Source organism: Haliotis rufescens, unplaced genomic scaffold, assembly GCF_023055435.1.
Source record: "Haliotis rufescens isolate VD_foot unplaced genomic scaffold, xgHalRufe1.0.p SCAF_5, whole genome shotgun sequence".
Lineage (NCBI taxonomy): Eukaryota > Metazoa > Mollusca > Gastropoda > Lepetellida > Haliotidae > Haliotis > Haliotis rufescens.
In genome coordinates, this window is record NW_025964223.1 from 11289427 (window position 1) to 11313695 (window position 24269).

General features: G+C 39.9%; 1 protein-coding gene across 8 annotated transcripts in view; it reads left to right on the plus strand.

Moving 5' to 3' along the window:
• The window catches only part of LOC124111021 (dystrophin-like), a 480101-nt gene that overhangs the window by 420994 nt on the left and 34838 nt on the right, over positions 1-24269 (plus strand). For all 8 annotated transcript variants that reach the window (XM_048383638.1, XM_048383637.1, XM_046470561.2 and 5 more), the window contains 6 exons: positions 250-344; positions 14437-14497; positions 17697-17758; positions 20272-20346; positions 20963-21167; positions 23510-23595. In XM_048383638.1, the coding sequence (XP_048239595.1) occupies positions 250-344; positions 14437-14497; positions 17697-17758; positions 20272-20346; positions 20963-21167; positions 23510-23595 (584 nt within the window). The remainder of the gene's footprint in view (positions 1-249; positions 345-14436; positions 14498-17696; positions 17759-20271; positions 20347-20962; positions 21168-23509; positions 23596-24269) is intronic.

Sequence of the window (24269 nt, forward strand, 5' to 3'; positions counted from 1 at the left end):
TTTTTAACATGAAGTTCATATGATGAAGTTGATAAGTCATTTAAAATGTTGTTTATGGGAACTATTTCTGCATGTATTCAAGAGTTACCTCCCTTTAATTGGCTTTGGTACATGTACTTTGTTGTAAATAATCACAATATTGGTATTGGTTGTTTTCTTTGGCCATGTGATATTTGCTATGTGCTTGAAAGCAATGGTATAAATATTATTTGGAAAGGTATTTTGTGTAAAATGTCTGTATATTTTCAGGTGGAAGGCCTTACAAATAGCGATAGAAGATCGATTAAAGCAGTTACAAGAAGCTTATAGAGATTTTGGTCCAAACTCTCAACATTTTCTCTCAGGTATGTCAAATTTCTTTTTTAATCCCTTTATTAGAAGTATCATAAGTAAAAAGATCTATGGTTGCATATGTCTGAATTCACGACACTTGGCATTTTGGTGACGAGTCTTTAACCTTTATTTCCTTTAGTGTGTGGTTTTAATGGTTTTGTTTATGCAACCATTACCCTAAACCAATGACAACTAAACTCTACATACATTGTTTTGGCCCATATCTTGTTGTTTGTAATCATTCTTGCAGATACTCTACCTCTGTTATATCAATGCCTAATTCCCGCAATTTGGCTTGTCATCACACTAAAAATATCTTCAGGTTTTCAACAGAAGTCCTCCTCACCATCAAATATACATAATTAGTTGTGCAAGCAATACTATCTTGCTTCTCTTGCCTCCTGTGCATGTACAAGACAGGAAAACCTCACTTTTTTCCTGTGTGTTGATTAGCACATAGTTGATTGTACAGATATATGGAAATCTCTTCAAAATGCATTCGACTGTATAACTAAAATACATCAAAACCACCAAAATAATGACTTTAAAGCCATTTAAGTTGTCAAAAAACAGAAATCTCGATACAAAGGAAGGCCAGGGGGGAAAATGGGACAATGAGCAACAAAAAAAAAGAAGAAAAAAGAAGTCCACATGCATACATTTAAGCCAGTCAGAGTGTGTGCAGAATGTTTTCCCAGTATGAATTGACCCGTGAAGATCCGGGGTAGAATAGGTCTTCAGCAACCCATGCTTACCGTAAAAGGTGACTATGCTTGTAGTAAAAGGCGACTAACGGGATCGGGTGGTCAGGCTCGCCGACTTGGTTGATGCATGTCATCAATCCCAATTGCGTGGATCGATGCTCATGATATCAATCACTGGATTCTCTGGTCCAGACTCGATTATTTACAGACCGCTGTCATATAGCTGGAATATTGCTGAGTGCGGCGTTAAACAACAAACCAACCAACCAACCCAGTATGAAATAGCTTGCTGTCCTTACCAAGTGTTGAGCAGTATATATATACGTGTGACATTACTGTGTGGTGTCTGAAGTACGTGTAATTTCATAGTAAACACTGTGCAATGTGTTGGTAATTTGGACATCAGACTTCAAACATGTGTTGTATTTGCAGGAAGTGATGGAATAGATCGGCATTTATCTCACCCGAATCTCGTGTTGACCACCGACTAGATTGCCACTTGAAAGGGCTTGCAGCAATCACTTGTTTACTCACAACAATAAACATAGCTGTTCTTGTCTAAGGGAGACGTAATGTTTATTTATATGGGGAAAAGGTGTACAGGAAAAGGTTTCACTGAAGCAGTCGTTTTGTAGTAAACAAATAAATTATTGCCTTTTGCAGTTGTAGGACATCATGTTCGGAAATGTTGACCTCGTTTCAAGCAGCTGTAAAAAGTCTGGAGATGTTTTTCCAAGATTTAAAGATGATAAGAAATTTTATTTTAAAGGTTGTCAATTTGGATTGTGAGCTCATTGCTGCTGTTGTGGAGGGTTTGGGGGTGGGGGGGAGGGGGTTGTTTGTGACAATGTTATATACAGAGCTCCAGATAACTTTTTGAGCAATTGAGTTTTTAATCAAAGGTTTCCATTTTAATTGGATCACCACTCTATTGGGTTTTCCCAAAATAAGTAAACATTTTGAGATATATAAAAAAATGCAAAATGTTTTAGATGTAGATAAGGGTTCTATATAGACTTGGCTTAAAAAGTAAATTAGCTCGTAATTGTGTTTCGGAAATTAGCTCTGTTGTGTGCATGCTGAAAAAGCTTCATTGGGTATTTACGTGTGGTGTTTTTATACATTTGAGTTTTTCATTTAAGGAATGCATTTCTGTACACAAGTTAATTGAAAGCAATGGCGTTTTAAACATTTTTGTTGTTGGTATTTTACACAAATACACAGTTTATCTGTAGCTCTGTATAAATATTTTTCATTTTCCTTTGAAATGAAATTAGGACATAATTATTTAGGTATCTCTTTTGCTACACTGAACAAAGACAAAATATTTTTTTAAATGATAAGGAGAGGGATTTTACTGCTCGGAGCCTGAGCCACAGCTTGAATGTTATGTCTGTGAGAAGGTGGGGCAGGAGACTACAGACAAGATGTGATATTCACTTGACTGCGGAATAAAACGAAAACAAACTTAATTTTATATCATTATCATTATCATCATCACTATCATCATGACGGGGGATGAGTACACAAATGAAATGACAAATTTAGATGTATCTTTTTAACAGTGGGTGCTAAAATCATAGCCCCCCGACTCGTTAGGTTTTGGACCATGTTTAGACTACCATGTTATAGCACATTAAGAGTAGGCTTCGCCCATTGTAACCTGATGATGGGGGAATCAAACCTGGGCATATTGAGCAAACGCTGTTACCACTAGCCCATAAGCTACCGCTGAACTGGGGGGAATTATGGACAGTGATGCTCGATGCAGACACTTTCTAGTAGACTTGCACAAGTCTCTAATGCAAATATTAATAGTTTAAATTATTATTTCTTGATAATATAAATATTAAGAACAAATTGTCCCTATAAGAGACTAGTGTCCGCTGATCTAGACTTACCTGTTAGAAGGATAGAATTACTACACACCAATGGACTTACCATCAATACAGCCTTGGAGCCAGGCTAAAGTCTTTCTATCTGAAACAGTATTTCCTGACATGCATGTCAATCATGTTATTTGTATTTGTGTACAAGGTTTCGTTTCAAAATGTTATGAAATTACCTGTGTCTAATGAGTTTGAGGACACCTTTAAGATAAGTACTGTTATGTCAATGTTTGGAACTGATAAACTGATAGCCCCATATAAGAGGTCAAGCAGTCGCACATACTTCCAGTCACCCTTTGAACTTCAATGGGAAGGTCCAAATGTTAGTTTTAACAGCTGGCGGACAAGCCCATTATTCAAAGAAAGGGGGGGCTTTAGAAAAATATTGATAACCAATATGACTGCCGTGTCCCAGTCAGTTCTATATCAATAGGAAAATCAACTGAAAGTTGTTTGTTTTCCTTTATTTCCTTTGATCAGTGTTCAGGATGAAAGTGAGCGTTAATGTGATAACATTGTTATCCGCTCCCCCAGTTTACACAGTGGGCAGAGATAAGTATGTCAATCAAGTCGTCAGTATCAGTGCTACATACGTGTGTAGATTTCAGCGCAATGCCTTCCGCCAAGGTCTGCTCAGACATGACTCCCACAGGTAAACGAACCCTTTCTCAACAATCTGTTGCCATGGCATTTGTAATCAGTTGTGATACAGCTAAATAGCTTGGACAGTGACACAGTTAGATTGTCAGTGTACAGGCTACTAGTGGGGTATATCTCACTCATGTTGGACATTGCTGTTCAGTGAGGGATGCTGGAGCTGTGAGACTGTTTGGCCATGTATTGTACCCGGTACTAGGCTCTGCTTCCATCTACTGTCAGTGTACAGGCTTCTAGTGGGGTATATCTCACTCATGTTGTACTACATAACTGTTCAGTGAGGGATGCTGGAGCTGACGGACTGTTTGGCCATGTATTGTACTAGGCTTGTTTGGCCATGTATTGTACTAGGCTTGTTTGGCCATGTATTGTACTAGGCTTGTTTGGCCATGTATTGTACTAGGCTTGTTTGGCCATGTATTGTACTAGGCCATGTATTGTACCCGGTACTAGGCTCTGCTCTCATCTACTGTCAGTGTACAGGCTTCGAGTCGGGGTATATCTCACTCATGTTGGACATTGCTGTTCAGTGAGGGATGCTGGGGCTGTCGGACTGTTTGGCCATGCATTGTACGAGGCTCTGCTTCCATCTACTGTCAGTGTGTTCTATACCAATGCAGCAACATCTACAACTGTCAGACATTAGAGAGGTCCTGGAGGTAATTTTATATAAGGACTTAATATGTAACAGTTTGAACTTTGGATTTCGGACAGGAGTCCCTTGGTGTTCATGCTTGCATATACTGTAGGTTAAGTGATAGAGGATGTGCAGCATCAACCAGCTCCAGCTCTTCAATAATTATACCCCCATTTACGAAGTAAATTGGGGGTATATAGCATTCCGTCCGTCCATCCTTCCGTCCGAGCTTTTGTACGGCCTATAACTTTTTAACCATGCACCCTAGCTTCACCAAACTTGCTACACACATTTACCACAATGAGTACTTGTGCCTTTTGCTAGTTTGAAGATTCTGAACTTTTTAATTTTTGCCATTTCCATGGACACATTAAGAAACATCAAGAATGTATGTTGTGCTAAGCATTGATTATCCCACACTAGATTGAAATATATTTGCAAAAACATGTGTTCATTTCAAACATAATGCATCCTCATGGAGTTACAAAGGAAAGGGCAGTTCCTCTGACTTAAAGCAACAGGTATATTTCATTAATTAACAAACTATTTACTATTTGTTGTTGAACAGCGGGGATAACGGGGGTATGTGAGCTTTGCTCACTTCTTTCTTGTTGTTTTTCTCTTAGAAACAGCATTTGTTTTTTGTTGTTTGGTCAGCAAATTACTTCATTCATGTTTATCAGTGTTTAAATAATGGTGAAAGGTAAATTTTGTTTACCTTCCATGTTTTGAACCATCTCAGAAAATGTTTCCCATTTGACAAAAATTTCCTCAAAATCTTTGATTTGAAAATTAGAAATTCTATCTCGTTCCCCATGTAGATGATTACACAATGTAGTTCCTTTAATGAGTGAGTGAGTTAAAGTTTAACACATTTAAGTCTCAGCTGATTAGTGTACAAAATACTGATGAAATGGCTTGTGAGAACAACTCCCTCACTCATACACAATGTTATCGCGACAGTGCTTGACGGAGTGAATGTAGCATCATGTTGTAACAAGACGTTTGCACTTGACCAGTGGGTGACCCCGATTATTGTCCATCTCTCCCTCGCCACCACACCCAATTGCTGACTGAGACTTTGCCACCTCCCTCCTTACCTGTGGAGTTGTTTGTTTACCTGGATGCTTGTCTCTCAGGTTGATTGATATTTACGACCAGGTGACATGCCGCATGGTCAACACAGAGACAGTAAGGCTGACAGTGGAGGCTCTAGCTATCTGAAGGTGAATTAGGCTATGGCGATTACAGTCCTAGGAAGTACTATTTACTTTGTAACACAGTGGTTTTTGCTTGGTAATATTATCTCCATTAAATGTCTTCAAGATAAGTCATCCCCAGCCCTCTCTGCATAAGGACCAGCACTGAGTCTGTTAATGGAATGTCATTTTGTAACTTGAAACTCCACAATCTCTGGTCAGATCCGAGCACATTCTCACCACTGGAGGATATAGTATATTGAAGTCTTTCAAAATCTCAAAACCTGTACAAAAGTACATTAATCAAGCATTTGATGACATCCTTCATTCATACAGACAATAATTCAAACGTTAAGAGAAAAATACATAATTTTTTTTAATGGTTATATTGAGTATCAAAACAACAAATCATGTCTCAGACAAAAGTGTTACGATGGCCTGTGTACTGCTTAAGTTTTGTTTTGGAAGTGGAGCTTTGTACTCTTAAAGATTCCGTTATGGTCAGTCCATATCTCTGTGATGGTGGTTTACACCTATATGAATGTACAAGGTTGGTATTAACATGGTATGACAGGAGAGTAAATATGCAGGTACGTGTGTTGATGTGCGTTACAGAGTCTGTAGAAGCAGCTTCAGTTTGTATTTATCTACCTGAATGGATACTGACCATGACCCATGTTGTATGCTATCCACGAGCACTTTGTACATGGTCCTAATTTATTCATGTTTCTCAGGACAGATTGACCATTAAAATTGTCAGTACCCAGTGTCCTGTATTGTCCACTGTTGCCATGTTGAGTCCCATACAACTCAGTGTCATGCTGTCATGTAAACATGACTTGTATCACCTAGGCCACAGAATCACCAGTGTTCATGTCAGATAAACCAGTGTCTGGTCAGTGCACATGAAGTCCATTCCCTTGTCACACTGAATGATCCATGTGATGCTGTGTGCATCATACTGTGTCCTGCTGCCAGGCTGAAGGTCGTGTCACACATGGATGAAGGTCGTGTCCACTTGGAAACAATTAATCACCTGTTTACTTCACCTGTATTGGATGATATGGGGTCACAGAGTGCTCATTTGACCATGGTCATTGAAATACTGACCAGGACTTTATTCAATAAGATCGTTGCTGTGCAGGATCGATGGTCAGGCAGTCAGTGTTGACCGTTGGGATGTACTTTGTGTGCAATGGTTAAGAAATGTAAGTTTGTTGTTTAGGACGTTCATGAAGTAATCTTTACATTGAGCAGCATATGATAATATGAAATATGTATCTTGTAATTGGTTAATTGGTTGCAATAGTTAATCAAAACTTTTGTTATATACTACTCAAAATAAGTTAAGGACCACCTGATTCTTTCATATCAATATAGTTACAATCTGTCATGGCATGACAAATTAATATGAAAGAATTGAGTGGTTCTTAACTTCTTTTGAGTAGAATATTATTTACCACAAAAGGCTCTTCTTCATCTGACTTCATAAGCAAATTGAAGAGGCTCATTTAACCCTTTCTCTGGCAAGGTGGAGGTTTAATCTTCTTTGGATAAATTTGAAAAGCTCAACCGCATTGATTATAAGCAATCAGGACATTCAACATGTTGAAACTTTGGACTCTGATCAAACACTGCATGGTCCTTACGGCTTAATCACCTATAGGCTTTACCTGTGAAATGTACACCACTTTCCCAACATACCTGAGAGTGGCAGATGATTTACCTGTAGTTACCTGTAACTAGCCTGTAATCAACTGTTCAGTATTCCCTTCACAGCTTCAGCTGTACCTGTAGGGAATGTAGCTGATAAAACTTCACACTGTCATATTTGCTACTGGTATAAAATATTGAAACAGTATTCTGTGACTGAAAAAATCAATAATTGCATGGATGTGTATTATCTGGTGGAATTCTGCGAGTGTGAGCATCGTGTGGTTGCTGTAAGGTGTGCCGGACGGTAGTTACTGTGCACTATGGTCGTGGACTGGCGGTGAGTGAATGGTACTACTGATATGTTAAATATGGGGATGTGGGAGGGTTGGCAGTGTAAAACATATATTTCATTGTCTTTCCGGGTGAATATTGTGATTGCTTATATTGCATGAATTGTGAAAGCCTATGTATACAATATATATCAGGTGTCTCGGGCATTGAATATACTGATAATGGTAGCGCGGCTGTGTAACATGTGTATATTTCGTCTGCATGTACATTTCATAGATTCATTGAATATGGTGATTACGCAGCTAGGATCCGTACGTACAACACGTATATTTCATATGCATGTTCATAACATGGATTCAGGTGGTTTTGCGATTGTGTAGATTCTTATGACAGTTATTCTGTTTACAACAAATGATTCATCTCCTGGTTCAGTTCATAGATTCAGGTGTCTCTGCTGCGATGGAGCGATTATGGGGACTGGTTCTTGTGTATACTTCTTTTACCTGCTTATTTCATGGAGTCAGGTGTGTTTGCTTTCAATTTCGTCATAGTTAGTTTACTTTTTGAGTTTTCTCTGAAGATGGGTGGAAAGGTGTTTAGAAGATGAAGAATATGGTTGAGGGGGGGAATCAATGTGTGGGGGGGGGTGTTGTTATTTGCGTATCTTGAAATACGGTGATATCAAGGAACTAATTTTGTGTGAATAATTTGCCTTTACATTTTAATAAGAATTGGGAATATTGTTTTAGATTGTCTGGTTGTTTGTATTCAAAACATTCTTCTGTTAAACGGTTTCAGTTGCAGCCTCTCTGTTATTTATTATGGCTTTTCAAGCCTCCGCTGTCGTATTTCAATGGGATATTGTTCCTTGTGCCAGGCAGAAGACCATTGGTTCTCTGCCTGGGATCAGTGAGTCATCAATGTCAGACCTGTGATCCGAAACATCAGGGAAGCATGTCCGTTTGGCTGAACGTGATGCACCAACTCACATGCAGGGACACTCGTGCATTGCATGTTGATTTTAGGCTTGTTAGTCACAGCAGATTTGAGACCAGTCATACCTGCGTGTTCATTTCATGGGGTTTCTCAAAGAATATCTGCAGATAAGGATCCATATATTGATTGTTTTAATTCTAGTCACATCTTGAAGCAACGTTGCCCAACACGTAAATCCACTCACCACGTGTGATAAGAATGTTATGAGCTACCAGCCACATGTGATAGAGTGTTACCGTTAACGTCCACATGCAGTGTTTTGGGTGACGTGTAGCGATGTACATGCATTTTAAGGTAATGTGGCTTTTAACATGCTTTATGCTATTTTTTAAATGTTTTTAAAATCATCATTTTACCTTTCTTAGATATCTGGTCTTTTTTTAGTAATTATTCATTGTACACAAAAAGTGTATTCCATTCATAATAACCATATTTATGATTTTGGAAATAATTTTTGTTTACTAATATTAAATATAATGAAAGTAGTCTTAATAAGTATCATCTGTTTTCAGATTATGAATGTTTGGTTTTGTGTATTAATTATCTTAGCTCTTAATTTCATTGATGTAGATTGTATAAACTGATCTTGCAACAGTTGTCGGGTAGGTAGTATGTGTCATGACAATTTGTGATGCTGGAATATTAACAATATTTTTATATATCTTTTTGGATGAGATGCCAATATTCTATTTGTCATTTAAATAAGATGAATGTCTCCCTCCTTATAAACAGTTAAGTCAAGTCATATTGCTTCGTATATCAATATCAGATGCTGGCCTAGATTAGTGAAAGTTTCGTTCTGAATGTACTCTATGGTATTTTATGTTGTTTCGGATGAACAAGTATGGCAACATATGCGCCAGTGTGTTCCCAAAAATCAAATCAGAATCACTTATGAAATGTATCTATAACAACAGCTGGATATGAAAAAAATTTGTTTTGTAAAAGTTATTGAAAATCAATAATATAGAATTTTGTGTCCACTAAAAAAAAAGAAGAAAATTGATTTTCTTGTTCATGTGTCTGTCTCCCTGTCATCCACTCGTCCATCACTGCAAACATCCATTTATCCATTTGTTCCATCCTATTTCTTCTCCAGCCTTATTTCTCCTGTTTTTCCTCGGCCTCGGGTGACCAACTAGTCTAATGCACTGCAATTAGCTCTCCAGAGTTATGTCCCTTAGTCATGACAGGATCCACTTGTGGGTTTGAATCCCAGATATGCCACCACAATAATCCTTGATCTGTCAGCATTATGTCCTGATCATGATGTTTAGAGAGACCCAATGATCAAGGATAATAATTTCGTATAATTAAGTCCCTTGGCGACGCCAGGATCCGATACCTGTTGACCCTCCCTCACTGTAGTGATTATTTCATCCTTGTATGAATTTCTTAGTTTTCTCCGCAATCATGACTGTCATCCATTATTGCCTTTTGCTGATCATATTAAATCAATCCTCTAATTAATGAAAAGATCCTTGTCATTAGTAATAATCAGTAAGTATCATCTGGAGATCATCACTGTAATCTAATCGGGATTGACATTCATTTGACATTATGGGCAGGAGGCTCTCGCTCATGACCTGTCAATCACCTGTCAATGCCGATACACCAGCATTTCCATCAACTGGGTTGCTGATCAAACATTGTCTACCTACAGCTAATATCATTAGGGCTGCTCTTATCAAGTCTCAAGGAGCTGTTAAAGCTTCGAGTACTCTGTCCAGCCCTTATCAATGTGAGAGTGTTGTTGTCATCGATGGGTCGCCAACCTCAACCACCTTTCGGGACAGGTAGCCTGTGTTCGTGGACTAGGTTATTTTGTTGCATGTCGGAGTAGACTCTTGAAGATTTCAGTGGATCGCAAGTACTTCGTCCATTGTTCAGCACTCTGGTAAAGTACATATTCTTGTTCGGAAATAGTCAATATTTGTCTGATTATTATCTGTTCATAATGTAGATTTTTCAATGACTGTGTCCTATATCCAGCTCTACAGGGGTACAGGAAGTGTGGCTACTTGTTATTTTAATGGTTGAATTAATGGTTCTTGTTAAGGTTAGAACTGTACAGAAAGTGTTTGATGACAGTGTTGTTAGCCCAGTGACTTCCAATGTCGGTTTTCAAAAGAAACTTGGATAGCTATTATGTGGATCTCTGCGATTGATTTTGTGAGTGAGTGAGTGAGTGAGTACGGTTTTATGCCGCTTTTAGCAATATTCCAGCAATATCACGGCGGGGGACACCAGAAATGGACTTCACACATAGTACCCATGTCAGGAATCGAAGACGGGTCTTCGGCGTGACGAGCGAACGCTTTAACCATAAGGCTACCCGACCGCCCCTGATTTTGTGACAATTCCTTGTATCAGATCATAAGAAAATTGTATGTGATAAAATACATGCTGTATTGAGCTAGTCTCATTAAGGGCAGATCCAGCATTTTTAAAAGGAAGGGTTCCAAAATATCAAAATCCTCCCTCTAAATAATTATACTGCCTACAACATACTACATTTGGTTTTCAAAAGTGAAGATCTGGGGTAGAATAGGTCTTCAGCAACCCATGATTGTCATAACGGGATTGGGTGGTCAGACTCGCTGACTTGGTTGATGCATGTCATCGTATTCTAATTGCGTGGATTAATGCTCATGAAGTCAATCACTGGTTTGTCTGGTCCAGACTTGATTATCTACAGACTGTCGTCATATAGCTGAAATACTGCTAAGTGCAGTGTTGAACAACAAAGAAACAAACAAACTTCAGAAGGAAGGGGTCCGGACCCCCTGGATCCACCACCTGGATCCACCACCTGGATCTACCTATGGTCATGGATCATTAGATCATCACAGCACCACCCTTTACAGCATTCTCCCTAGCCTCTTCTGTTGTGGGGCGGTCGGGTAGCCTAGTGGTTAAAGCGTTCGCTCGTCACGCCGAAGACCCGGGTTCGATTCCCGACATGGGTACAATGTGTGAAGCCCATTTCTGGTTTCCCCTGCCATGATATTGCTGGAATATTGCTAAAAGTGGCGTAAAACCCCACTCACTCACTCACTCTTCTGTTGTGATTTGGTTGTTTCCGACTTACAAAGAAAATGTCATGACTTTTCTGGAAAGGAATGGATGATGTTTTAATCCTTTATTCCAGCTTGGCACTTTGTACACAAGTGTCTACATAGTTCATGTTGGAGTGTGTCCGATATATGACAGATACCTACTACATTCATGATGCTAAACATCCTCTTTTAATCCTCAGTCATAACGAACTATGTGAATACATGTTGGATGGTTTGTTGTTTAACGCCGCACTCAGCAATATTCTAGCTAAATGACGGCGGTCTGTAAATAATCAAGTCTGGACACGACAATCCAGTGATTGATATCATGAGCATCGATCCACGCAATTTGTGGATCCCGTTAGTCGCCTCTTACAACAAGCATAGTTGCTTTTTACGGCAAGCATGGGTTGCTAAAGACCTATTCTACCCCGGATCTTCACGGATCGTGAATACATGTATCAACATACATATTATTATAATCTCTCCATTTGGAATGACATGTTGCAAATTTTAGACATGTATCAAACAGTATTTGACTATTTTGTGGGGACAGTACAAGACCTCAGCTCTCAATGCTCTTCATGGTACCAATGGAAAGGAGAATCTGGTGACCACAATGTGTGACATCACGTGTAGCGTAAAACAATATTCACTCAGTGAATGAGGTGAGGTGAAATGGGGTTTAACGTCATGTCCAAGATTATTGCACTTATACAGCGACGTGCATGGACGTGTGTGTGTTTGTGTGGCTGCTTGTACTAGTCCGGACTGATGCTGATTTATACTGCTAGCTCACTGAGATACCATGCCGCAGTTTAACATGAATACCCCACTCAGACACAGTATACTGCCTCCGAGCCGACCAGTCCTTGTTTTAGCCTCTTAATGCCGAGTGCCAGACAGGGTAACAACAAGTACCATCTTTTAACGTCTTTTGGTATGACGCGGTCGGGGATCGAACCCCGGACCTTCCGCTCTCCGGACGGACGCTCTACCACTAGACCACGGAGGCGGTCCCTCAGGGAATGAAGAAGGTTTTGTGCGTTAGCTAGTAATATGCCAGGTCTGTCACTGTGGGTGCTTTTTAACAAGAAAGCACCCATGTGGGTTTTTCAGGTAACCAGCAAACACTTTAACCACTGTGCCACTACACCGTCTGTTCTTCTCCTGCATTCACTCAGTTCAACACAAGAGAGGGGTCATAGAGTTGTTTCAGTTTTCAGTGCGTCTTACATCTGGCGCAGACTTGCAGCGTGCAGGTTTTAGGAGCACGTGCGCATGTTTATGTTGGGATGCTCTCTCTGATTTAGATTTGCTTTTGCTGTAAACATTCGAAACTTTAAACAATACGAAAGGTTAACCCTCTGGGAAACAAAAATGAAGGCTAAATAAAATGTGTGGTTTTGTGGTTTGTGAGACTTGTTTGGCATAAACGTGCTGCAAACTGGGGCTGATGTCGACATCTGCAAAGACTTGTCTCGTGGTTGTAGTTGTTGAATTGCTGGTGTTGTCGATGGCTGATGCTGTAAGTGGTCCTGCTAGGCTGAAGGAGAGAGTCCTGTTTTAAACAAAGTGTGGAATTCCTGATGGGAGTGGAGCAAGTAAGACCAGATGGCGAAACTGGGTCTTCTTTTTTCTGAACAACATTACCATGTGTAATGGAGGCAGCGGCTGGCTGAGGAAGCCTGGTTCTGGAGGCAGGCATCTTGTGGTTCAATCTCCATCATGTGTTTTTCACAGAGCCTGAAAGAATAATGTTTGTGTGGCTTGTTAAGAGGAGAATTTATTTCGAAAGCTGCTGTTTTGAATGGAATTAACTTTAATATAGAAAAGATATTTGTTAAACAAAAGGTTCAAGACAAGTATGTTTTGATGATGGAATTATAGACAGAGTCTTCATCCAGGCACAGTAACCTCTTCTGTTAACACAATAACTTAACTGATAAGAATGTGAATACTTTTCTCTTCTGAAGTAAATACTCTTTAAAGATGTAATGTGGTAAAATGCATTGTATACAAGCCTTGGATGAGATACCAGTAAAGGACAGCTTCCATAGTTTGCTTATCTACAATGTTTGTTCTGATTAAATGAACAATAATTCCAAGTTTCAAGTGGCTTACCGGTGTTGTTAATACTATTCTACATTAATTCATATCCCATATTATTTTCAGAATAGAAATACAAAAATATGTATTGAAATGTCCCTCTCATCTGTTATTTAGAATATTACTGTCACCGCTGTTCCTGAAACATCCATCAATTATATTCCAGCTATTATTTTCAAATTATCATAAGCTGTACTTCCAAGGTTTGTCTAGCCTTGCTCCAAGGCTGTACTGAAAGAAAGGTTCATGGATGTGTAGTAATTCTATCCTCCTAATAGGCAAGTCTAGATATGTGACACTACTAAGGACTCCAGTCTCTTATAGGGACAACTTGTTCTTATTATTTACATCATCTAGAAATTATGATTTAAACTAACAATTTTTGCCTAAGAGACTTGTGAAAGTCTAAGGTTTGTCCTGCATTATGACAGTATGCATAATGATGTTTATTAAGATTCATGAAAATATCTTTGAACTCCTTTAGGACAGTTTCATGTCCCAGCACTGAGGTATGAGCTGAAGTAGATCATGTAGGGGATCGGCCTGGTCATAAAAAATCATATTTTGGTGCATAAATTAGGCCCCATATTGATTTTAACGTTGAGCATTAAGTGATTTATGTCAGGCAGCAGAAGGCCACCATGTTCCATTAGAAATCTAATAAACATGCTTGGTTAATAAGAGACAATAGACTATGGATATTAATGGTAGTTAAATTATTTCTCTCACGTGGGGTAGCAGTGTTAGTAAATATCAAACAGTATTATTCTTTTGGATAAAAAAATGATAGCTATCCTTAATGATGATAAAAAAGATAATGTGAACATAATGTCTGCCAATGATTTTTATTTCATTTTTATAACCCCGACCTTTTAGCTTGACCATGATGTGTTTTGTCTGTTGCAGTGTCTGTGGAGTCCCCCTTTGAGCGATCTGTGTCAGGGAATAAAGTGCCTTACTATATCAAGTGAGTATATCCCTGCCTGGTACCCACTTTGTGGCTACATGAGAACTTCTTGGTACCCAGTATACAGCCAGATGGAATGTACGTGTAACCTGGCAAGTTGGCAAGATGAATGTGGTTCCCTAAGCATATTACCGGGTGGCGTTGACTTACTAGAACCCAGTATGGAGCTAGATAGTGTTTGCTTCCTGGTACCCAGTATACAACAGGATTGCTTGTGCCTCCTCATATTCAATATTCAGCCAGGGATAGTGTACTGAATGCTACCCAGTCAGAGATACCATACTGACAGGTACCCAGTCAGAGATACTTTTCTGACAGGTACCCAGTCAGAGATACTATACTGACAGGTACCCAGTCAGAGATACCATACTGACAGGTACCCAGTCAGAGATACTATACTGACAGGTACCCAGTATACAGTTGGAGAGAGAGAGTGTAGCACCATAACATATATAATACCATTATGAAGCTGTGAGGTATTTAAGTTATAACACAGACACTGAGAAATTGTATGTTATACCACTAAACAAATGTGAGATATTGTATGTTATATCACTAAGAAAATGAGATATTGAATGTTATACCACAATGACATTGTGAGATGTTGTATGTTATACCACTAAGGGACTGTGAGATATTGTATGTTATACCACTGAGGGACTGTGATATAGTGTATGTTATACCACTGAGGGACTGTGAGATATTGTATGTTATACCACTAAGGGACTGTGATATAGTGTATGTTATACCACTGAGGGACTGTGAGATATTGTATGTTATACCACTAAGGGACTGTGATATAGTGTATGTTATACCACTGAGAGACTGAGATATTGTATGTTATACCACTAAGGGACTGTGATATAGTGTATGTTATACCACTGAGGGACTGTGAGATATTGTATGTTATACCACTAAGGGACTGTGATATAGTGTATGTTATACCACTGAGGGACTGTGAGATATTGTATGTTATACCACTAAGGGACTGTGATATAGTGTATGTTATACCACTGAGAGACTGAGATATTGTATGTTATACCACTAAGGGACTTTGATATAGTGTATGTTATACCACTGAGGGACTGTGAGATAGTGTATGTTATACCACTGAGAGACTGTGATATATTGTATGTTATACCACTAAGGGACTGTGATATAGTGTATGTTATACCACTAAGGGATTGTGATGTAGTGTATGTTATACCACTAAGGGACTGTGAGATATTGTATGTTATACCACAATGAGACTGAGATATTGTATGTTATACCACAATAAGACTCTGAGATATTGTATGTTATACCACAATAAGACTCTGAGATATTGTATGTTATTCCCCTATAAGACTGTTAGATATTGTATGTTAAACCACAATAAGACCGAGATATTGTATGTTATACCACAATAAGACCGAGATATTGTATGTTATACCACAATGAGACTGAGATATTGTATGTTATACCACAATGAGACTGAGATATTGTATCTTATTCCACAATAAGACTGTGAGATATTGTATGTTATACCACAATAAGACTGAGATATTGTATGTTATACCACAATAAGACTGAGATATTGTATGTTATACCACAATAAGACTCTGAGATATTGTATGTTATTCCCCTATAAGACTGTGAGATATTGTATGTTATACCAAAATAAGACCGAGATATTGTATGTTATACCACAATGAGACTGAGATATTGTATGTTATACCACAATGAGACTGAGATATTGTATGTTATACCACAATAAGACTGAGATATTGTATGTTATACCACAATGAGACTGAGATATTGTATGTTATACCACAATAAGACTGAGATATTGTATGTTATACCACAATGAGACTGAGATATTGTATCTTATTCCACAATGAGACTGAGATATTGTATGTTATACCACAATGAGACTGAGACATTGTGTGTAGTGCCATTAAGGGACGGTGTGTGTTGTAACCAACCAGTGTACTGACAGCTGTGAACATGACATACATCTACTATGTAATGTAAGGCAATGTCTCTTGTTTCTGAGACTTACGTTTTCCGCATGTCTGTGTAAACATGACATTTATATTGGACAAACTGCATGCACTTGAGAATCGCTTGAAGTAGGTGGCTTGAGGAAGGTCATCCACAGCTATTTGTCATGATAGTGTTGGCCATGTTTTACAAGTGAGTCACGTGCTGGACATACGTGTGTTTAATACGTCCACTGTTTAACAATTATAATGTTGGCATTACACAGCACTCACCAGATAGACTGTCTGCTATACTGCGTATGCTGTCATACATGAAAGTATGTCCATGGTACATGTTGGAATTTGCAGCCAAGGAGAAAATTGGGAGTTTTGTCACATTTCAATTTTGAAACTTTTATCACCTGGAGTAATTTTAAAGGGACCTTGTGGGGATATCAAGTTGATATATTTATTAAAGGGACCTTATGGGTATATCAAGTTGATATATTTATTAAAGGGACCTTATGGGTATATCAAGTTGATATATTTATTAAAGGGACCTTATGGGTATATCAAGTTGATATATTTATTAAAGGGACCTTATGGGTATATCAAGTTGATATATTTATTAAAGGGACCTTATGGGGATATCAAGTTGATATATTTATTATAGGGACCTTGTGAGTATATCAAGTTGATATATTTATTAAAGGGACCTTATGGGTATATCAAGTTGATATATTAATTAAAGGGACCTTATGGGTATATCAAGTTGATATATTTATTATAGGGACCTTGTGAGTATATCAAGTTGATATATTTATTAAAGGGACCTTATGGGTATATCAAGTTGATATATTTATTAAAGGGACCTTATGGGTATATCAAGTTGATATATTTATTAAAGGGACCTTATGGGTATATCAAGTTGATATATTTATTAAAGGGACCTTGTGGGTATATCAAGTTGATATATTTCTTAAAGGGACTTTGTTGGTATAATAAGTGCATGAATACAGGTCGTAATGGCAGTGGTAGAAACTAACAGTTTTAGTCCACTAGTCCTTATGATGATAACTTATAGCAGAACCCTTAAAAATGGGAAATTTCTACTAGTCCTTATGATACCTTAACTGTTGGACAGTTTGGCAAGGACTACAGGACTACTGCCAATTTCTAACGCTGACCATTCATGTAAAGTCACTATACCAAGACGTAATGATTATGTTTTGTTTCAGTCACACCACAGAAACCACCCAGTGGGACCACCCCGAGATGTCCGCCTTAATGCTCGCACTCAGTAAGTCTTGTAGAGCCGTGGGGGTCTGGGTTGGAGGAGATCCCAGCAAGCTATGCTGGTCGTTCGAGGCGACCATTTATGCTGGTCTTCGAGGCGACCATTTATGCCGGTCGTTGGAGGCAACCATTTATGCCGGTTGTCCGAGGCAACCATTTATGCTGGTCGTTCGAGGCGACCATTTATGCTGGTCGTTTGAGGTGACCATTTATGATGGTTAATTGAGGCAACCATATATGCTGGTCGTTTGAGGCAACCATATATGCTGGTTGTTTGAGGCGACCATTTATGCTGGTCGTTTGAGGCGACCATTTATGATGGTTAATTGAGGCAACCATATATGCTGGTCGTTTGAGGCAACCATTTAGATCAGGTGATCAGGCTTTGTGACTTGATTGTATGTCATTGGTGCTCACAATATTGATCACTGGATTGTCTGGGAGTTATCCCTCCTGGGCACGATCTCTTTGTGGGGGTTGGGGGGGGTTGAACCATGGACTGGTGCCTGTGTCTAGTCTGGCTCTAGATCTAGACACTGTCATGTGTGAACCTCAAACATATGTTAGTGTTTTAAGGCTGAGCGTTAACAGGTAGATAGGTTTACATCTTACAGTTGTAGTGTGCAGACAAAGAAATAAAGGTTTTGGGGACTTAAAATAAACTAACTGGGCTTCTAATTGAACAAGCATGACCTCCCTTTAAGTAATATCAATGCTTTTGACATACCACTCTTTAATACTGGTTTTGTAGCACAAGAATGGCCATGTAACACTGAACTCACACTTTCATTACAGGACAAGTATATACATTCTTCATTTCAAATCATGAACTAAAATAGAAAATTATATTCACAAACAGAATCTATAGGCAGCAGTAATCTTTACTTATTTACTTATATAATTCCAATATTGTAATGGTCTACTGTACTGTAAAGTAGTCCGATGTACTGGTGGGGATGAGGGTTGCCCTTGTATCAGTGCTGTGTCAACTGAGAGAGTGTTGAGTGAGTCTGTCAGAAGGACAACAGGGTAGAGGTCAATCCTACACCTAGACTGTCTCCCAAACCCTGGAGATTAAATTGGGGGCGGTGAGGTAGCCTAGTGGTTTAAGCATTTGCTCTTCATGCCGAAGACCCAGGTTCAATTCGCCACATGGGTACAATGTGGGAAGCCCATGTCAGGTGTCCCCTGCCATGATATTGCTGGAATATTGCTAAAAGCGGCGTAAATTCATACTCACTCACTAGAGAATAAACTGAAAAAAAGTCCCAACTCAAGTCTAGAATGATTTGGCAAGTCCAAATTGCCTCAGCTCTAGAAATTAAAGATTGTTCTGGGCTCCATTTGGATGTTATTTTGTAGATATATTTTGTTAATAAGACACCTATTTCTAGGACTAAATATCAGTCTACAGTACACACAACCCTGGGCCCCACACACAACCCTACTAGGGCCACACACACAACCCTACTAGGGCCCCACACACAACACTAATAGGGCCCCACACAACCCTACTAGGACTCCACACACAACCCTATTAGGGCCCCACACACAACCCTACTATCTGACAGGACTGGCAGTTTGTAAGTATATTTCATGAGTGCTAATTTACACATCATTTCTGAGGTCTGAGCCGGAGCATATGTGTACCTGCTTCTTAATGTTGAAGGCGAACCACTTTGACAAAGTTGATTTATTGAGTAATGTACTTGACCTTTAGTTTGCTGCAGTGAGATTGGGCTTATAAAAGTGTTTGACAAGGAAATGCCGACATTGTTTGTTGGTGCTAAAGGTGAACTATCTACACACATTGTCACTTTAAAAGTTGTTCTCCACTTGATTATGAAAATGTATGATATTGTAATAATTGTTTTAAATTTTGAATTGAGTATCTTGTTAACAGATGTCCTTAGTTACTAAGATACTATATGACCCGTGAAGATCCGGGGTAGAATGGGCGACTATGCTTGTCGTAAGAGACGACTAACGGGATCGGGTGGTCAGGCTTGCTGACTTGGTTGGTGCATGTCATCGATCCCAATTGCATGGATCGATGCTCATGATATCAATCACTGGATTGTCTGGACTCAATTATTGACAGACTGGCGTCATATAGCTGGAATATTGCTGAGTGCGGTGTCAAACAGCAAACCAACCAACTATACTATAGTCTGGAAGGTAATTTAAGGTACCGACGTTTACTACAATATCTGAAAAACTATTGGACCTACTCCAGTCAAAGTTGGTATGAGATTATTAAACACTCATACATAACTGGATATTACATTTAAAGACAATCGGTGCATGAATAAAATATCTGTCTATTTAGCTATCACTATATTTCATCAACAACCAGATCCGACAATAATACGTTCAAAATAAGCATATCTTCAATAAGACACAGTATTTTTCCCTTTTATTTAATTTTGACTGACTTCAGTATTGTTGATCGGTGAGACAGGATCGACTAGCCTTGCCGCATGTTTGTGGTGATAATGAAACTGCGTCTTCTTTCAGATGAGCTGAACAATGTGAGGTTTGCCGCCTACCGCACAGCGATGAAGTTGCGGATGCTGCAGAAGAAGCTATGTAGTAAGTTGTAGCATCTGTGTCTTGAACAATATCAGAGTGGCCATCTTCACATGACCTACATGGAGAATCTCACACTAACATAACAAGACGAGTTGATAAAAGTTTCAAACTCCGAGGCTTGCTGAAGAGTTTTGACCTTTCCAATGCGTATTGGTATTTTTTATTTTAGACTCAAATATGAGTTTCTATTTATCATCCAAGACATTCCCTACCTTTTTAGTTTGTAGACTGTTATAAAAAGTTGCCTTGAGTATAAAAAGAACATGTACATTTAGAAAGAGACAGTACTCTTTAGCCATGAATGTTTGATCTGAAAATTGATTAATTCTGACAAATCTAATTTCTCTGGAAACAGGAACTCAATTTTTACCATACATTTCTCGTATCATTTTTCAAAATGCATTGTTCGTAATCAGTTTGAGTACAATATTGAAATTGCATTGTCAGATAATGCTTTGATCCTGGACTAACTGAGCAGACTTGGTGTGAAATAAAATAATACATCTTAACGAAAGTTTGCTGTCTTAAGATGCAGGTGTTTTTAATGATGCAAGCACTGACGTTCCAAGTTTGTCACTGATAACTCTGTAAGGTGAACACTATTCTTGTTTTTCAGTGGATCTTGTGTCTATGAATACGGCAGCAGATTCCTTCGACCGTCACGGCCTCCGTGCACAAAATGACAAACTCATGGACGTCATTGAAATCATTAACTGTGTTACCTCCATGTTCGAGGTTGTGGCCACCGAACACCCTACTCTTGTCAACGTGCCCTTCTGTGTTGATATGGTGCTAAACTGGATTCTAGATGTCTACGACATGTAAGTAGACACCGCCTCCTGTTGGGATTCACAGCTAAGAGCTTCCCAGTGTAGGAAGATAAGGCTAAATAAAAATCAATAATCCAATTTCAGGTGACATTGTCGAGCAGATATGGGTTGCAGGACAGATTAACTAAAAGCTTTGATGCACGTTTCCCTGACAGAAAGACAAGTATGGAGAGGTGGATGTGGTGACGTGGAGGGGATGTGGTGACTTGGTGTGTGGATGTGGTGACTTGGAGTGTGGATGTGGTGACTCGGAGTGTGGATGTGGTGACTTGGAGCGTGGATGTGGTGACTTGGTGTGTGGATGTGGTGACTTGGAGTGTGGATGTGGTGACTTGGTGTGTGGATGTGGTGACTTGGTGTGTGGATGTGGTGACTTGGTGTGTGGATGTGGTGACTCGGAGTGTGGATGTGCTGACTTGGAGTGTGGATGTGGTGACTTGGAGTGTGGATGTGGTGACTTGGGGTGTGGATGTGGTGACTCGGAGTGTGGATGTGGTGACTTGGAGTGTGGATGTGGTGACTTGGTGTGTGGATGTGGTGACTTGGAGTGGATGTGGTGACTTGGAGTGTGGATGTGGTGACTTGGAGTGTGGATGTGGTGACTTGAGGTGTGGATGTGGTGACTTGGAGTGTGGATGTGGTGACTTGGTGTGTGGGTGTCGTGACTTGGTGTGTGGATGTGGTGACTTGGTGTGTGGATGTGGTGACTTGGTGTGTGGATGTGGTGACTTGGAGTGTGGATGTGGTGACTTGGGGTGTGGATGTGGTGATTTGGAGTGTGGATGTGGTGACTTGGGGTGTGGATGTGGTGACTTGGAGTGTGGATGTGGTGACTTGGTGTGTGGATGTGGTGACTTGGTGTGTGGATGTCGTGACTCAGAGTGGATGTGGTGACTTGGAGTGTGGATGTGGTGACTCGGAGTGGATGTGGTGACATGGAGTGTGGATGTGGTGACTTGGGAGATTGGATGTGGTGACTTGGAGCGTGGATGTGGTGATTTGGAGTGTGGATGTGGTGACTTGGAGTGTGGATGTTGTGACTTGGAATGTGGATGTGGTGTCTTGGAGTGGATGTGGTGACCTGGTGTGTGGATGTGGTGACTTGGGAGAGTGGATGTGGTGACTTGGAGCGTGGATGTGGTGACTTGGAGTGTGGATGTGGTGACTTGGGAGAGTAGATGTGGTGACTTGGAGCGTGGATGTGGTGACTTGGTGTGTGGATGTGGTGACTTGGAGTGTGGATGTGGTGACTTGGAGTGTGGATGTGGTGACTCGGAGTGTGGATGTGGTGACTTGGTGTGTGGATGTGGTGACTTGGTGTGTGGATGTGGTGACTTGGAGTGTGGATGTGGTGACTTTGAGTGTGGATGTGGTGACTTTGAGCGTGGATGTGGTGACTTGGAGTGTGGATGTGGTGACTTTGAGCGTGGATGTGGTGACTTGGAGTGTGGATGTGGTGACTTGGTGTGTGGATGTGGTGACTCGGAGTGGATGTGGTGACTTGGAGCGTGGATGTGGTGACTTGGAGTGTGGATGTGGTGACTTAGAGCGTGGATGTGGTGACTTGGAGTGGATGTGGTGACTTGGAGTGGATGTGGTGACTCGGTGTGGATGTGGTGACTTGGAGAGTAGATGTGGCAACTTGGAGTGTGGATGTGGTGACTCGGAGTGGATGTGGTGACTCGGAGTGGATGTGGTGACTTGGAGAGTGGATGTGGTAGCTATGTGGTTGTTGGGTTGTGACCACTGTGTACAAGGCAGATTGAGGTGTTATTGTACCAGTGGTGTGCATCGACACTCACTGTATCAGCCAATGGAGTGCCTGTTCCAGGTCAAGCTTGCAGCAGTCTCTACTTAAGTATCAAGTCAGAAGCCAGAGTCTAGTAAAATATTGTAATATTTTGTTTGATATAATAATGCAGTTACTGAAAGTTAATATATTTACATTAATATCTGCTGAAAATAATGCCTAGAAACAATTACGAAGACGCAGACATTTTTGGCACAAACAGTGAAATGGCCAAAATATTACTGGCATAAAATCCATGTGTAACGCATGAGGATTCCAGGGTAGAAAAGTTCAGAGTGTTGGTTGTGAAAAAGACTAATGAGTTGGTTATTGGTCCGACCAGGTTGTGTGCCATCACACCAATTAGGTACTGACAGCTGTTTGCACTATCAACCACTGGTTTGATTGGTCCAGACTTCAGTAGTTTACTACCGTATTATAGCTGCTGACTCACCAATATGCACTCATTTCCGTCACCTACACATGAGAGAGATGTTTCATGCTACAAGATCAGTGTTTATATTTCTGTTATGTTGTTTTGCAGGGCAAGGAGTGGCAAGGTGCGGGTGCTGTCTTTCAAAATAGGAATTATCATAATGTGCAAGGCGCAGCTAGAAGACAAGTATAGGTGTAAGTAGCTTACAATTTAACCAATTCAATACAGAATGCTAAGTTTGAACCTGAACCAATTGTCTCTTAAATTGTGTCAAACATTGTTGGTTAAATTGGAATCTGTCCACAATTATGTTCAGCTTCGTATGGTGCTTTATGGTCTTGAGAGCTGGTGGAGTATCCTGTTTGTTAAAACATTCATTTTTTGCACTAAAAGCCTGTGTTTGATTCCCTACAAGGCTCAATGTGTGAACCTCTATCTGGTGTCCCCTCACTCACTCACTCACTCACTCACTCACTCACTCACTCACTCACTCAATGTGTGAACCTATATCTGGTGTCCTCCATCGTAGTACTGCTGGGAGATTGCTGAGATCAGCGGAAAACCCAACTCACTCACTCACTCAGTGTGTGAACCTATATCTGGTGTCCTCCATGGTAGTACTGCTGGGAGATTGCTGAGATCAGCGGAAAACCCAACTCACTTACTCACTCAATGTGTGAACCTATATCTGGTGTCCTCCATCGTAGTACTGCTGGGAGATTGCTGAGATCAGCAGAAAACCCAACTCACTCACTCACTCAATGTGTGAACCTATATCTGGTGTCCTCCATCGTAGTACTGCTGGGAGATTGCTGAGATCAGCAGAAAACCCAACTCACTCACTCACTCAATGTGTGAACCTATATCT